At 37.1% G+C, this 13664-nt stretch overlaps 1 protein-coding gene and 1 non-coding gene across 13 annotated transcripts in view; both read right to left on the bottom strand.

Annotated features, from left to right (window-relative positions):
* LOC101443698 (uncharacterized) overlaps positions 1–13664 on the bottom strand; it is a 60953-nt gene that overhangs the window by 39919 nt on the left and 7370 nt on the right. For 2 of the 12 annotated variants that reach the window (XR_011648619.1, XM_004464600.5), the window contains exons 2-5: positions 4119–4284; positions 3489–3627; positions 2617–2704; positions 111–839 (exon numbers count right to left, since the gene is read on the bottom strand). Coding sequence is in view for 5 of the 12 variants with exons in the window: in XM_004464600.5 (XP_004464657.1) it covers positions 2641–2704; positions 3489–3627; positions 4119–4284 (369 nt within the window). In the remaining 7 variants the exon portion in view is untranslated. Of the gene's footprint in view, positions 1–110; positions 840–2616; positions 2705–3440; positions 3628–4118; positions 4285–13664 lie in introns of those variants that run through there. The other 10 variants (XR_002797905.3, XM_004464601.5, XR_001118989.4 and 7 more) reach the window with 7 other exon arrangements.
* Positions 3275–3431, bottom strand: LOC111765616 (small nucleolar RNA SNORA81). Its single transcript, XR_002797912.1, has one exon. It is a non-coding gene; the product is annotated as a small nucleolar RNA SNORA81 (small nucleolar RNA).

The raw sequence follows: 13664 nt of genomic DNA, 5'->3' as shown, positions 1-13664 counted from the left end.
CACATTTGTTGTATTCTTTGTATATACTTTTGTAACTGGAATAAAATATTTTATATGAAAAGATGAAGTTATGTCAAAAAGTACAATTCTTCAAGGAATAAAGGCCAAACCACTGTAAAAGACCCTTTATTATAATTTATTGAACATGTAATATACAGTATGGCAATATTTCTGGGATTTAACCTTAGTATAGATTGTTGGCTGGTGCTTAGCAAAAGGATCCAGTTCACACTTAGCACTGAAGAAGATCCTTTACTGAATTAAGAACACAATACCAAACAAAATGAATCAAAGTATTTTTTTTAAAAAGAGTCATTTTAAAGTCTTTTCTATTCAGAATAATGACTAACTAATGACTACAGCACTTATATATATTAGTTCACAAGTATATTATCAAGAACACCCAATACAACCATTTCTACAGAATAAGAGGGTATATTTCTAAGAAAGAAAGATTTTTACAGATCTCCCATCTATTATACCCAGCCCCAACAATCTAACTCTCAGAAGAAGAATGTCAATGACTTTCTTCACAAAAGCTCATGACTGTAGTCGCTTTGAAATCAAAATCTGTATTTCTGGTCCATTTTGAGCATTGAGACAAGCTTCAGATATCCCCAAAGAAGGGCGCACAGTGCACATTGTGATCGCCTAGTGAGCAACAGTGAGTACTGCATTTGAAATCATCTCATCCCAGGAATTAAGAAATGTTGACCACATTCATTGGCATTTCCTCCACCGTAGTGTTAGAGAAAGACTCAATGTCACAAAGAATCCTCTTGCCTTCTTCAACGTTTATGGCCACAGCGTTCCTTCCAAATCAACCCCCACTGCCAATTCTGAACAAAATTAAAAATACTCATCAGTATTTTGCTTATCAATCCTGCGTTAACTGCTAAAGAATGCTTTATGTTTTAACCATTAGTGAATATTTATTTGCCAAAACTGTACCTACAGTGCATCTAATTGGAGAACTAGTTGCTAATCAAAGTATCCAGAGAAAATTTTTCTTTTGCAGTTAGTGCTAAAAGGATTCAAGACTTCTCTGGCTGCAAAATGAGATTTTATCAGGTGTCTTGAGCATTATTATTTATAAAGCAAATGACAGTATTGCGTCTGGGGTAGTGCAATTAAAGCCCATACCAAAGTGGGCCAGCCAAGAGCAGGCGTGAGCCTGGAGCAGATGCAAACACCAGGCATGAAACAAAAAGGAGCGTTATGTATTCCACTTCAATGCACTTCTGGAACTGTAAACTGTAAACGCAAATACTACAAGGTTAGCTATTGTCTAGACTGTGTGTCCAAGACAGTAGCCTCCAGCCACATGTGATGATGTACATTTTAATTAAAATAAAACAGGAAATTAATTTCCTCAGTTACGTTAACTACCTTTCCAGTGTGCAGTGGTTACACGTGGCCTACCATGACCATCTTGGGCAGCACTGACATGGAACACTGTCATCATCACAGAAAGTTCTATTAGACAGCCTTGGTAACGGACTTAAAACTTTTTCCAGTGGGGAAAAAACCATAAAAATTTGATGTGGCAACAATCCATATTTATCATTGCTTTTTGCTTATTCTATTTCACACACAGTAACACAAATGACTGAAATGTGTTTAGCATCACAGCTTTCTCCAATATATTAGATAATATAAACCATCCAATGAAAAGCACCATGGCTGGAGCAACTTAAAATATCAAATAGCCAGGACGAGAGAAAAGCAAATACAGAAATAGGGACTCGCTCTTTATGTAAACAGCATGCTGTTTTGTTTATGAATTTATGACCTTAATCAGGTCAAAGTCATTTCTGAGCATCATCTTATTATCTCCTCTTATCAACTTCTGTATTTTTTGGCAACAAAGATTTTTTTTACATTAGCAACAAGTTGCAATAAATAATTGCAGCGATAAAGCCACTATAAGCCAGAGACAATATAATCTGCTTCCAGAAAATCCCAAGAAAAATGGCAATTACAGAGGAGTCACCAAGAAAACACAGGTTTTGAGCAATATGACTAAAAAAAGACTCATGTAAGCAAAGACAACCAAATATAATAGTATTACTGTTTTTCCTTTGATTATCAACAGTATAATGTACAAAATTTGGGCTACAGTTCACATTTGTTGTCCTACTGTGTTCTGACCAACTATGAATCTTCCTTCCCAAAGTACAATTTTATGTATATCTTATATTACTAGGTTATTTTTTCCTCATTGATTTATCTGATTTTCAAGGTTTGTCTGGCTGACAAATCATATATGACAAGCAATATATGAATTTATTTCACTAAGTAAAAGGAATTAATTTAATGAGGATGACAGCCAACTGAAAATACAGTTCACAAGTGGTCAAAATTTATAACCAGAGATGCCAGTTACACATAAAAACCATGAACTTGAGATAAAGTCAAGTTCAAATTTAAAAAGGCCACAAAATAGTAATGCAATATATATATGTGTGTGTATATATATAGCAATATAGATACATAGTATAGCTCATTGTGGGGGTGGACTTAATTTCTCCAGTACAGCTGTAGCTGGCAAAGACTACTAAAAATCTTCCCTCCCAAACCAACTTTTGGTAGATAGATAAATATTACAATACTTACCAGTAAGTCAGTAACCATCAAAACTCAGCTGGTCCCTAATCTCAATTGCCTCCTGATAAATCTCTTTCCTTCTGGTCCATGTCCCCACCTGCAAAATATTAATGAATTTTAATTCTCAAGAGTTATTTGTCAAGTGAGTGTTTAAACCACTGAAGGTGTCTGAGAGCTGCGTCCCTGGCTGCGGCAGCACCACAGCAGTCAGGGCTGGAAAGGAACAGTTTCATTTTGAGCAGGGACAAACACAGTGCAGCACTTCACAGCTGCATTGTAGCTAGAACCTGCATTAGACTATTATTAAGGAAATAATCAGATATTCATAGCCCCTCAATTAGCAGTACTAGGCAAGACCAGCTCTTTTCAGATCAGAAACTGTGAAATCCTTGGCAAGCATTTTCTCAGAGGCCAGTATCCCTTTTGCCTCGTGTTACACACACACACACACACACACACACACACACACACACACAAAGCAGCATAACTGGTCAGTCTCTCATATGCCACAAGGGGCATACAATTTCCTGTGCTACATCATTTCAGAGAGGAAAATGTTCATTCATGTCAGAAATGGAATAAAAAGACAATGGGTTTCTAACTCTCATCCTTAACCACTGAAAAGAACTAGTTAAAAATTCATTATATATTAATTCTGCCGAAGTACAGATTCTACAAATCTTAGAATAAAGTACCCTAGAAATAAGAAAGAAGTTCATTTCAATATTTCTAATGTTCGGTGTAGTTTTTCTTCTTGTGTTTATTCTAACTTTATTACAAATATTAAGACATGTTATTTTAGAACAGAGTTTAAACAAGAAGGTCAAACAAACCTAATTTGGTTATCATTTTTATGTATATCAAAAAATGGAAAGCATTACCCTCTTTCAAAATTATTGTAAACCATGATCCTTTCAAGGGCCAAGTCTTCTTTCTTCACCAGTATTTGATATGGATCTCTCATGAATTTTCTGATGACTTCCATAATATCTATTGGCATTAGGCAGAAAGCAATATAACCTTAAGTAAAAAGACAATGATGAATTATGCTATACATCAATTAAGCAAATACAATAGTTTTCATAATAATAATACTTAGAGAAGTTGTGTTTGAGACCAAGCGTCCCTGTCTTAACAGAGTTAAGCTAGACAGAGATTGTAGGAAACAATTGCTTTGAGCAGGAGGAAGAACAATATAACACTTCACGGCTATATTGTAACAATTAACCCAACCTGCTAGACATAGAAAACCATGCACACAGCTAAATACTTGTATTTAATTTCTTGTAAATCTCAGAAATTTGATCCTTAATCCCTTGGTTCAACATCTAATCTGTATCACCTAAAACAAACATCTTGACTCATTTTGGAGAAAAAAGAAAATCTTTGTGTCACCTCTAGATATTCAAACATGGTGACTGACTTAAACAATTAGGCTAATTAATTTTCCTCCTTTGCCTAATCATCAGTGGTTAAAATATGTCTCAGGAAAAAAAAACAGCAATACTTACAAAATTTTTTTTCTTTCGTGCATCTAATGTTCTCCCTGGAGAACCACAGTAGCAAGTATTGCCTCAGCCTGCAGTTTTTGCATTTCACTTTGAAAATGGATTCTATAGTGCAGGCAAGAGGAGTTGCTCCCATTTGGTCGGCAAGTGCCTGAATTACTTTTTGGATCTAAAAAGTCAAGAACCTAAATTATTATGTTGTGGAAATTCAGGCTCCATCAACTGACTCCCAAAGCACATGCTTAAAGATGAACTGTTCTTATTTAGATTGAAATTCTGGTCTGCAAACAGCTTTTTTGCAGCACACAGAACTACTTCTAAGCTTACAAGGCAGACTAATTAAACCGCTTGAGGGCAGAATCCCTTTATTTTTTAATTTTTAATTTTTTATTTTTTTAAAAAGATTTTATTTATTTATTTAATTCCCCTCCCTCCCCCGGTTGTCTGTTCTCTGTGTCTATTTGCTGCGTCTTGTTTCTTTGTCCGCTTCTGTTGTCATCAGCGGCAGGGGAAGTGTGGGCAGCGCCATTCCTGGGCAGGCTGCACTTTCTTTGGCGCTGGGCGGCTCTCCTTATGGGTGCACTTGCGCGTGGGGCTCCCCTATGCGGGGGACACCCCTGTGTGGGGGACACCCCTGCATGGGGCGCGGCACTCCTTGCGCGCATCAGCACTGCGCATGGGCCAGCCCCACACGGGTCAAGGAGGCCCGGGGTTTGAACCATGGACCTCCCATGTGGTAGAGGACGCCCTAACCACTGGGCCAAGTCCGTTTCCTGCAAAATCCCTTTAAGTGTCCCATTTTTAATTAGATTTTTGTGCCTTTTCAACCTTGAGCTCCTCTGTTTCCTGGAGATGCCAGGTAGATAATTAAAGAATCAAAATAAACATTTCCTACTTTATTCTTCTATGTGTAAAAAGTGTATGTAGTGAAACAAACCCTGCATTTACAACTCCAAGGCAAATTGCTCTGATATGTATTCATTAATTATAACTCACTTTATTTTATTTTATTTTAAAGATTTATTTCTCTCCCATTCCCCCGCCCCAGTTGTCTGTTCTCTGTGTCTGTTTGCTGCTCTTCTTCTTTGTCCACTTCTGTTGTTGTCAGCAGCACGGGAATCTGTGTTTCTTTTTGTTGCATCATCTTGTGTGTCAGCTCTCTGTGTGTGCAGCACCATTCCTGGGCAGACTGCACTTTCCTCCGTGCTGGGCCGCTCTCCTTATGGGGCACACTCCTTGCGCGTGGGGCTCCCCTATGCGGCAGACACCCCTGCATGGCACGGCACTCCTTGCGCACATCAGCACTGTGCATGGGCCAGCTCCACACGGGTCAAGGAGACCCGGGGTTTGAACCGCAGACCTCCCATGTGGTAGGCGGATGCCCTAACCACTGGGCCAAGTCCGCTTCCCTATAACTCACTTTAAAAATCAATTTCTTTCAGTAGGGAACTGTGACTTATACAGCCTTGATCTTAATAAAGCCTACAGCTTCATTAAGAAAAACTTTACTTCATTGCTAATATAGTGGTGAGCTCTGAAAACAGAGAACATGTATCATAAACTACAAAGATTCCCCAACCAATAACAGATCACTGCCGTTTTCATATTGCACAATTGCATTTAAACTCAGCAGTAATACACAGGGCGTGGATCTTGTCCACTCTGAAAGCAAGAAGCTTCAGTTTCCCAATCGGTTGACCCTGCAGACCATATTTGCAAACCTAGTTCCTGCTTAATTTGAAGCAAAAACTCCACGCATGCATGGACGATAATTGAAAGGAAGATTCTGAATGGATCTCTTTATACTAAGTCTTAAGCTGTCCTTCACTTTTGTAAAACCTGAGGTACCTGGGAATGCATGTCCCCCTGGGGGAGTACTTAACCAATGATTGACTGGTAGAGGAGGAAGCGCACCAGCCAACTTGCTCTCTGGACAGAAAAACACTGAGGAGTGACTCCGCTGACTTCAGAGTTCCCTGGGGGATAGCACAGCTTGTTGGGCAGCTGGCCTGGCTTCCTTCAATTCCCTATCCCATTCCCCTACTTCCCTACTATTTTTTATTTCCTGGAAACTTCCTAATAAATCACTTGCACATGAATCCTTGTTTCAGGGTTTACTTCTGGGGTCCTTAAACAAAAGAAATAATAAGCCTTTTTAAATGAATGACATTTCTTTTTAAAGGCACTATATCTTTCACTTTTTTGGGACATGTTTCTGATTTAAAAGCTAGTGTGTTGAATGCAAATGGAGAAAACAGATCTAGGAAAGTTTTGAAATTCAAATTTAAATATTTTCCTGTGATACATATGAAAGCCTGTATTTTCACTCTTAGAGAAGGCAGTTACAATTACAGAAAGGGTGGACTAGACTGAACCCTGTGATGTTAGATTAGAACTAGGTCTCAGTATAAACTTAGGGTATTAAAAAAAAAGAAATATACATATATTTACAAATAAGGAGATAGAGCAAAAAGAAATATATATATATTTACAAATAAGGAGATAGAGCAACAGATATGGATGTGCATGGGTGTGTGTATATGTCTACCATCTACCAGCTGTCTAGCACTGTCTACTAAGAGAGACTACAGGCAATGCATCCTAGGAGCAATGACTACATCTAAAGCCCAGATTCTAAGTACCATTCTCCAACAAAAGGAACCAGGACTCTTTGGAAAAATGGCTGATTCTAAGGCAAGGACAAGGAAAGATGAGCCTGAAACATCTTATTGTGCCAGAAAAGAAGGACTGAAGGGGACATGTGAAATGGATACAGAAACCAGCTTGAAAGCACTCCCATTGGCCAAGACCTAGGACAATTGCATGCCAAATAAATGTTGTTGGATTATAAAATAAGAATCTATAAGACCCTAGAAATAGAAATAAATGAAACATTAAATGTGGGGGAAGAGAAAACTCAAAACAGAATGTATAGATGTAGAAAGAATGATGGAATTAGAAAATTATTATTTGGCAACCATCATAGTAATCATTATTTCAGATGAGACTCGGCAATGGATGCTAAAAGCAGTAGATGAAACTATAATGAGAAATAGGATATTTACATAGTCTCAAAATACCTCTCCACAAGACACAGCCCTAAAAAAGTGATGAAGATTAGTAACACTAGTAATGGGATAAATGATGTCATGTGATTCCTGGTCTGCTGCATTGAGAGGAATACAATATCTCTTCTGTAGTATTTCCTCTTCAAAAATGTATAGTCTGAATCTATTCATGAAGAAGTGTCAGAAAAACCCCAACTAAGTCATATTCTACAAAGCAACTGGCCTGTATTCTCAGTGACTGACACCATTCTCTGTGATGTATTTGCTTTTTTAACACCAAGCAGAGCTCTCCACATATCATGTCTATGGTCATGAGTAGTAAATGTAACTTAATCATTGAATATTGTCAAGGTCACAAAAGACAAAGACTGAGAACTGTTTCAGAATGAGGGGAATCAGAAACCCGTCAACTAAATGCAACATGGGACCCTGGATTAGATTCTAAACCCAAACAAATTTTTTTTTTCTTTTGATAAACTGGATCTTAGTAGGATAACAGACAATATGTGAATAAGATCTGAAAACAGTAGTATAATATCAATGTTGATTTCTTGATTTTGATGCTTGCACTATGATGTAAAAATATGTCCTTGTTTCTAGAAAAACACACTGAAAAAATATTTAGGGGTAAAGAGACATTATGTCTACAACTTATTGCCAAGTGTTTCAGAAAAAGAAATATGAGTACGTGTGCATGTGTGTATGCAGAGAGAGAATATGACAAAAAAATGTAGTATAAAATGGTAACATTTGAGGAATCTAAGTGAAGAATATAGGAGTTCTTTGCCCATTTTAAAAAACTTTTCTGTAAGTCCCAAATCATTTAAAAATGCAAAGTGATGAAAATTTAAAATATGAACTTCAAGCCTACAAACATTTATAACTAAAAAAGAGAAACAACAGAGGTCCTAAACTGGTAGCTCATTTGTTTCCTTGGTTCCACCCAGTATTTTAAATTGGAATTAGAAGTTTTCATTTACTTCCCAGGAAATTTCACACAAAAATCCAAATTTCCAGCTTCTCCTTAAAAAATAAGAAAATGGCCACCCTTATGCTCTGGTGGCATCAACTAAAGCGTGGCTGCCGGTTTCGATGGACATATGTATTGCACATCACAGAATCGCCCCCTTCCTCTGTTCTTCTTACACTTGGCCTTTCTCGCTCACTCATGTCACTGGTCCAGCTTGTCGTAGGCATTTGAGTGCGAGCCATTTGGTTTTATCCAGGAGCTACAGCTAGCTAAATTTAAGTAATTTAGACTGAAGCTCCTATCTGTGTCAATTATTAATTTTTATAAACAGAATCATAAAAGTATAACACATTCTTTAAAGTTAGTTCAGGCTAAAGAATACCTTGTGGGAAATATGTAGATGTGCTTTTATTTAATATAAGAAGACAAAAGAGAGATATTAAACAAATCTACTAAAGAAGCAATGGTACACTGAACATTCAAAAAATATTTATTGAATGAATTTGGAAATTAGCAACCTTAAATATTAAAAAGATGAGTGAATTGGTTTTGTTTTCTCTCTCTCTCTCTCTTTTTTTTTTTTCTATTTGGCTCCAAAGGTCAGAATAAGTCTGGGTAAAAATTATGAGGGCTGTGTGAGAAGACAGATTTTGGTTCAATTAAGGGAGAAAAACTTTCTAATGGAGAGCAGGCTTGAAACTATAATAAGCAACTCTATGAGGCAGTGCACCTCCGGTTCCCTGAGGTGTAGTAGAGGTCCAGCAGCAACTCAGAGGGGCAGCTAACAGATAAGTGCACTTATCTGACAGCCAGGATGAATCCCTACCATGGTAGGCTCTGACTCAGTGATACTACAAAGTACCCAGGTCTCTAGGTAGATGGTAATTCAATTACAGAATGGTAGAGAGAGGAGAGACTAACTCGACAGTGTATCATGAAGAACTCAAGGGGATGTGATGGTCTCCAGGGAGCTGTTTAGGAGGAGGATCCTAGAACCAATTAGCTGGGCCCCAGAGACAAAGCTGTCTTTTTAGGACCAGGGACTAAAGGGTCTGCAGGTACAGAGGATACAATGAGGAGAAGAAAGTAGAAGAAACTGACAGAAGATGGCACAGGATGCAGAGGCCAGTGCATGGGTAGAGACTCATCTCTACAGCGTTAGGGTAATAGTCAAGTTATATTTAGTCTTTATGGGTGCATCCATGATGAGTGGAAAGCTCTGCTTGATACAAAATACATCAGTGGAAGATGGCACCAAAGAAAGAAAAGATTGTTTCAATAAGTCTCAAAAAACCCTTGATAATTAGATGAAACAGAAAAGCTTTTTGTACCTTGTCTTGTGTCATTTCTGAATTTTGAAAGCTTTGGTCATAGCTTTCTCCTTGAGGATGAGAGCTGCTTGGCAGGAAGTCCCTCTGGCTGCAGCCCTCTGAAGATTAACCTGATCGCTGGGATGTTTTCATCAGAGCCTCAAACTCTGGGTGCCTGCCAGGCCGAGTAAGCAGTCAATGATGGTGTGCATCTGACAATCTACAGAGGCACAACCCCGTCCCTAACGAGTGGGAAAACACCATCTGCAGGAACATGCTTTTAGGGCACGTGCTTTTCTGTTAAGCTACCGAGGACTGCAGGACTAAACCCTGCATTATGATAGGACAAGGAGGACACTCAGGAGTCGGGGGGCTGGAGATGTTCACTTTCAAGCCTTGTTATTCAGAACCCGCCCTACCCCCCGCCCCCCAAATAGAAAGACTATACACAGCCAGTGGGATTGTTACACTGGGAGGGGACTGGATTAGATGACCCAAAGGAGTCTTTCAAAGATCTGAATTTTATAAATTTACATGAAGAATGAAAATTGTACAAGATGATACAAGTAACCCCAATATACAGGATCCAAGAAAAAAGGATAAAAGCAGCTAACTGTGTGTGAGCCTCCGATGGGTTCACTGATTTATTAACTGTGTATTTTTAAGGACATATTAATGGCACACACATGTTAAGGGATTTCTAAGTACTAGGAACTTTAAGAAACAGGAGGGGAACAAAATTAAGTCCCTGCCTTCATAAAACTTAGTAAGAGAGAAAGACAATAAATAAATAAACCGCAAATTTAATGTCAAGTGCTCCAAAGAAAAATAAATCTGGCTGTTGGGATGGAGAACAACATGGGATTCTATTTTAATAGAACAACTCAAGAACTCTCTGAAGAATTGAAAGTTGAGCAGAGATCTGAATAAAGTTAGGGAGGGAGCTCTATTTTAGGTTTAATTCCATGGCATGTAAAAAGAAGAATTAAAATAAATCTCCCATTAAAAGCTACCCTTTATTTTCAGTAAAATCCAATACATTTTTATATTCAATAAAATCGAATATTATGTTTTTATATATCAAATATTACATTTTAAAAAGGGAAAGGAAGTGTTACACACATTTCATCAAGAAAAACTGTTAATTTCAGAAAATCTCATTATATCACAGACTAATGGTTCTGCTAGATATTTCCATGAATTCTATATCTGACTCAGCATAATTATCTATCTCTGCTATTTGTACCCATATAGTTTCAAAACCACATGACCATATGCCAATATAACCTTCATCTGTTTGTTTTGTTAAGAAATAATAAAGGTAACTGGATCATATGCCTAATGTTATGGAATAAAGGGAAACCATGTGATTCTGAGTATTTTTGTAGAAGAACCCTGACAGCTCAGTTTTAAAGAAAGGTTTATAAAAAGTGTATGTAAATCAATAAGCAAAGCTTTTAGCATTTTAGAAGTTTTCTCCAAATGTATTTTGAGCAATCACTCACTGCTCATGGGTATGGTTTACTAGAATTCTTGTTGACATTTATTTGAAACACTACTATTCTCTGCCACAGAAATTTTTTTTGAACAAGTATAAGAGTAACAAGCTCCTTAATTAGAAATTTCAGCTACCTGTTGGTTTTTATACTTATTGAAAAGACCATAAACTTCAGCTCAAGTAAAAAATCCCCAAAGAGGTGGCCAGCCTCCACCCAGAAACCCCCTTACACAAAGGAAAGGGCTCAAAGAGCTGTGAACAATTAACCCTGAGAGAGACAGAACTGCCAAACAAGGGCAACCATCTCTCCTCCAAAAGTAACCTATAAATCTGGAAGATGACTAATGTATTTTAGAAACATTTTAAAAAATTGTTTAAAAGTTTTTGCTTACAAAGTATATTACACTAATCAGACCGTTCCATTTCTTGAATATTCTAGTTAATTGAAATTTAAAATATATACTGAAACCTCATTATACAGATGTTCCCTTTAAGTCTGTTTCTGTGAGTGGACTTTCCTAGATCCAGCTAGAAGGAATATAATGCTGCTGTGACTTCTATAATCCTGCATTAAGAGAGTGTTCTGTGGATCAGCATATGGGAGCTTGTTAGACATAAGAATCTTTTTTTTAAAGATTTTTAAAAATTCTCCCCCCACCCCATTGTTTGCGCTTACTGTGTCTGTTCATTTGTGTTCATCTTCCTTTTAGGAGGTACCAGGAACTGAACCCAGGACCTACCACGTGGGAGGGAGGTACCTAATCGCTTGAGCCACCTCTGCTCCCTGCTTTGTTGTGTCTCTCATTATGTTTTCTTCCTTGTGTCTCTTCTTGTGTCATCTTGTTGCTTTAGCTCACCATGCCAGCCCATCGTGTCAGCTCACTGTCTTGCTTGTCTTCTTTAGGGAGCACCGAGAACAAAACTATGTGGTGGGTGGGAGCTCAATTGCTTGAACCACATCCATTTCTCCAGGAAGAATTCTAGCTATACAAAATCAGATTCTGCATTTTAACAAGATTTTCAGGTGACGAGAATGCACATTAAAGAAACCTGGTCTCTGTCTGCAAAATGAAAACTCCTTCCCTCTGAGACAACACTGAGGTGAGGCTTTATCATACCTGATTACTGGGAAGGAGAGTTACTCAGCAGGACTTTGGAGGTTTGGGACACTACAGAATCAGAGTTTACCAAAGTAATATTCAAAGTGAATGCAGTTTACATTCACAAAGAAGCTTATACTTTTTAAAAAAAGTCCTTATCACTGGAAACTCCTTGATGATTTCCTGTCATCTCCTGTATATATGGCAAACTCTTTCAAACATGTTCACTGCATTGTCCTGGGGATCACCAAATACATATATGTCTATTTAAAAGCAAACATACAAGTTAAAATATTTTGCTAAAGGATATACACACACATATGTAGGATTGCTATCTATATATTTTTTTAAAGCAAGGCATATATTTTACCCCCCAAATAGAGGCTAAAGGTTTAAACTCAGAACCACAATTATTCCTATAAAAGCATGATGACAGAATGGGAATAAATATAAAACAGAAAAATAACAGAAAAATCAATGAATCCTCAAGCTAATTATTTGAGAAAGTTAACAAAATTTATAAAATTCTAGCCAGCCTGATCAGGATAAAAAGGGAGAAGATACAAATTACCAACAATAGCAATGAAACAAGTATTATCACTACACATGCTACATATATTTAAAGAATAATAAGGGAATAGTATGAACAATTTATGCCAATAAATTCAATAACATAGATGAAATGGACAAATTCCTTACAATGTTACTTTAAAAGAACTATATAAATAAAAACAATGCAAGAGGGACTATATTAACATCTGAAAAATTAGACTTCAGAGCAAAGACAATAACTAGTAACAAAGAGGGACATTAAATAATGATAAAACAATCAATTCAGCAGGAAAATAACAATATTAAATATATATGCATCAAATAAAAAAAAACCCCAAAATACACGAACTAAAAACTGATAAAGCTAATAAGGGAATAGAAAAATCTACAATTAAAGTTGGGAACTTTCACACTCTTCCCTTTCAACAATTGACAGAACTACTACCTAGTAAAGCAGCAAGGATATGGAAGATCTGAATATTATCAACCAACAGGATCTGATTCACGTATACAGAACACTTCACGCAACAACAACACACACTTTTTTTTTCCAGTGCTCATGGAGCAGTCACCAAAGGGATTGGGCAAAGATGTTCATGTTTATGTCTTCTATTCCTCATTGAATTAGCAGTTCTAGCCACTGCAATTGGAAAGGAAGACGTATAACTTGTCTTTATTCACAGACAACAAGATTGTTTATGCAGAACATCTGATGGAATTTATAAACCAGAAGTGAGTTTAGCAAGGCTGCAGGATACAAAAATCAATAGATTTTTTCCTATTTGGTAGCAACAAACAATTAGAAATCAAAACTTAAAAATATCACTTACAACAGATATTAAATACACTGGGAAAACTGACAAAATATGTGCAAGTTTTGTGCACTGAAAACTACAAAGCATTGCTGAGAGAAATTAAGGAAGACCTAAGTGAATGGAGCGACATTCTGTGTTCACCAGCTGGAAGACTCAATAATAAGATGTCAGTTCTCTTCAAATCAAATTACAGTTTCAATATAATCCCAACAAAAAATCCCAGCAGACTTTTTTTG

Source organism: Dasypus novemcinctus, chromosome 4 (genome assembly GCF_030445035.2).
Source record: "Dasypus novemcinctus isolate mDasNov1 chromosome 4, mDasNov1.1.hap2, whole genome shotgun sequence".
In the NCBI taxonomy this organism is placed as follows: Eukaryota; Metazoa; Chordata; class Mammalia; order Cingulata; family Dasypodidae; genus Dasypus; species Dasypus novemcinctus.
This window is presented reverse-complemented; position numbering and strand designations above follow the sequence as displayed.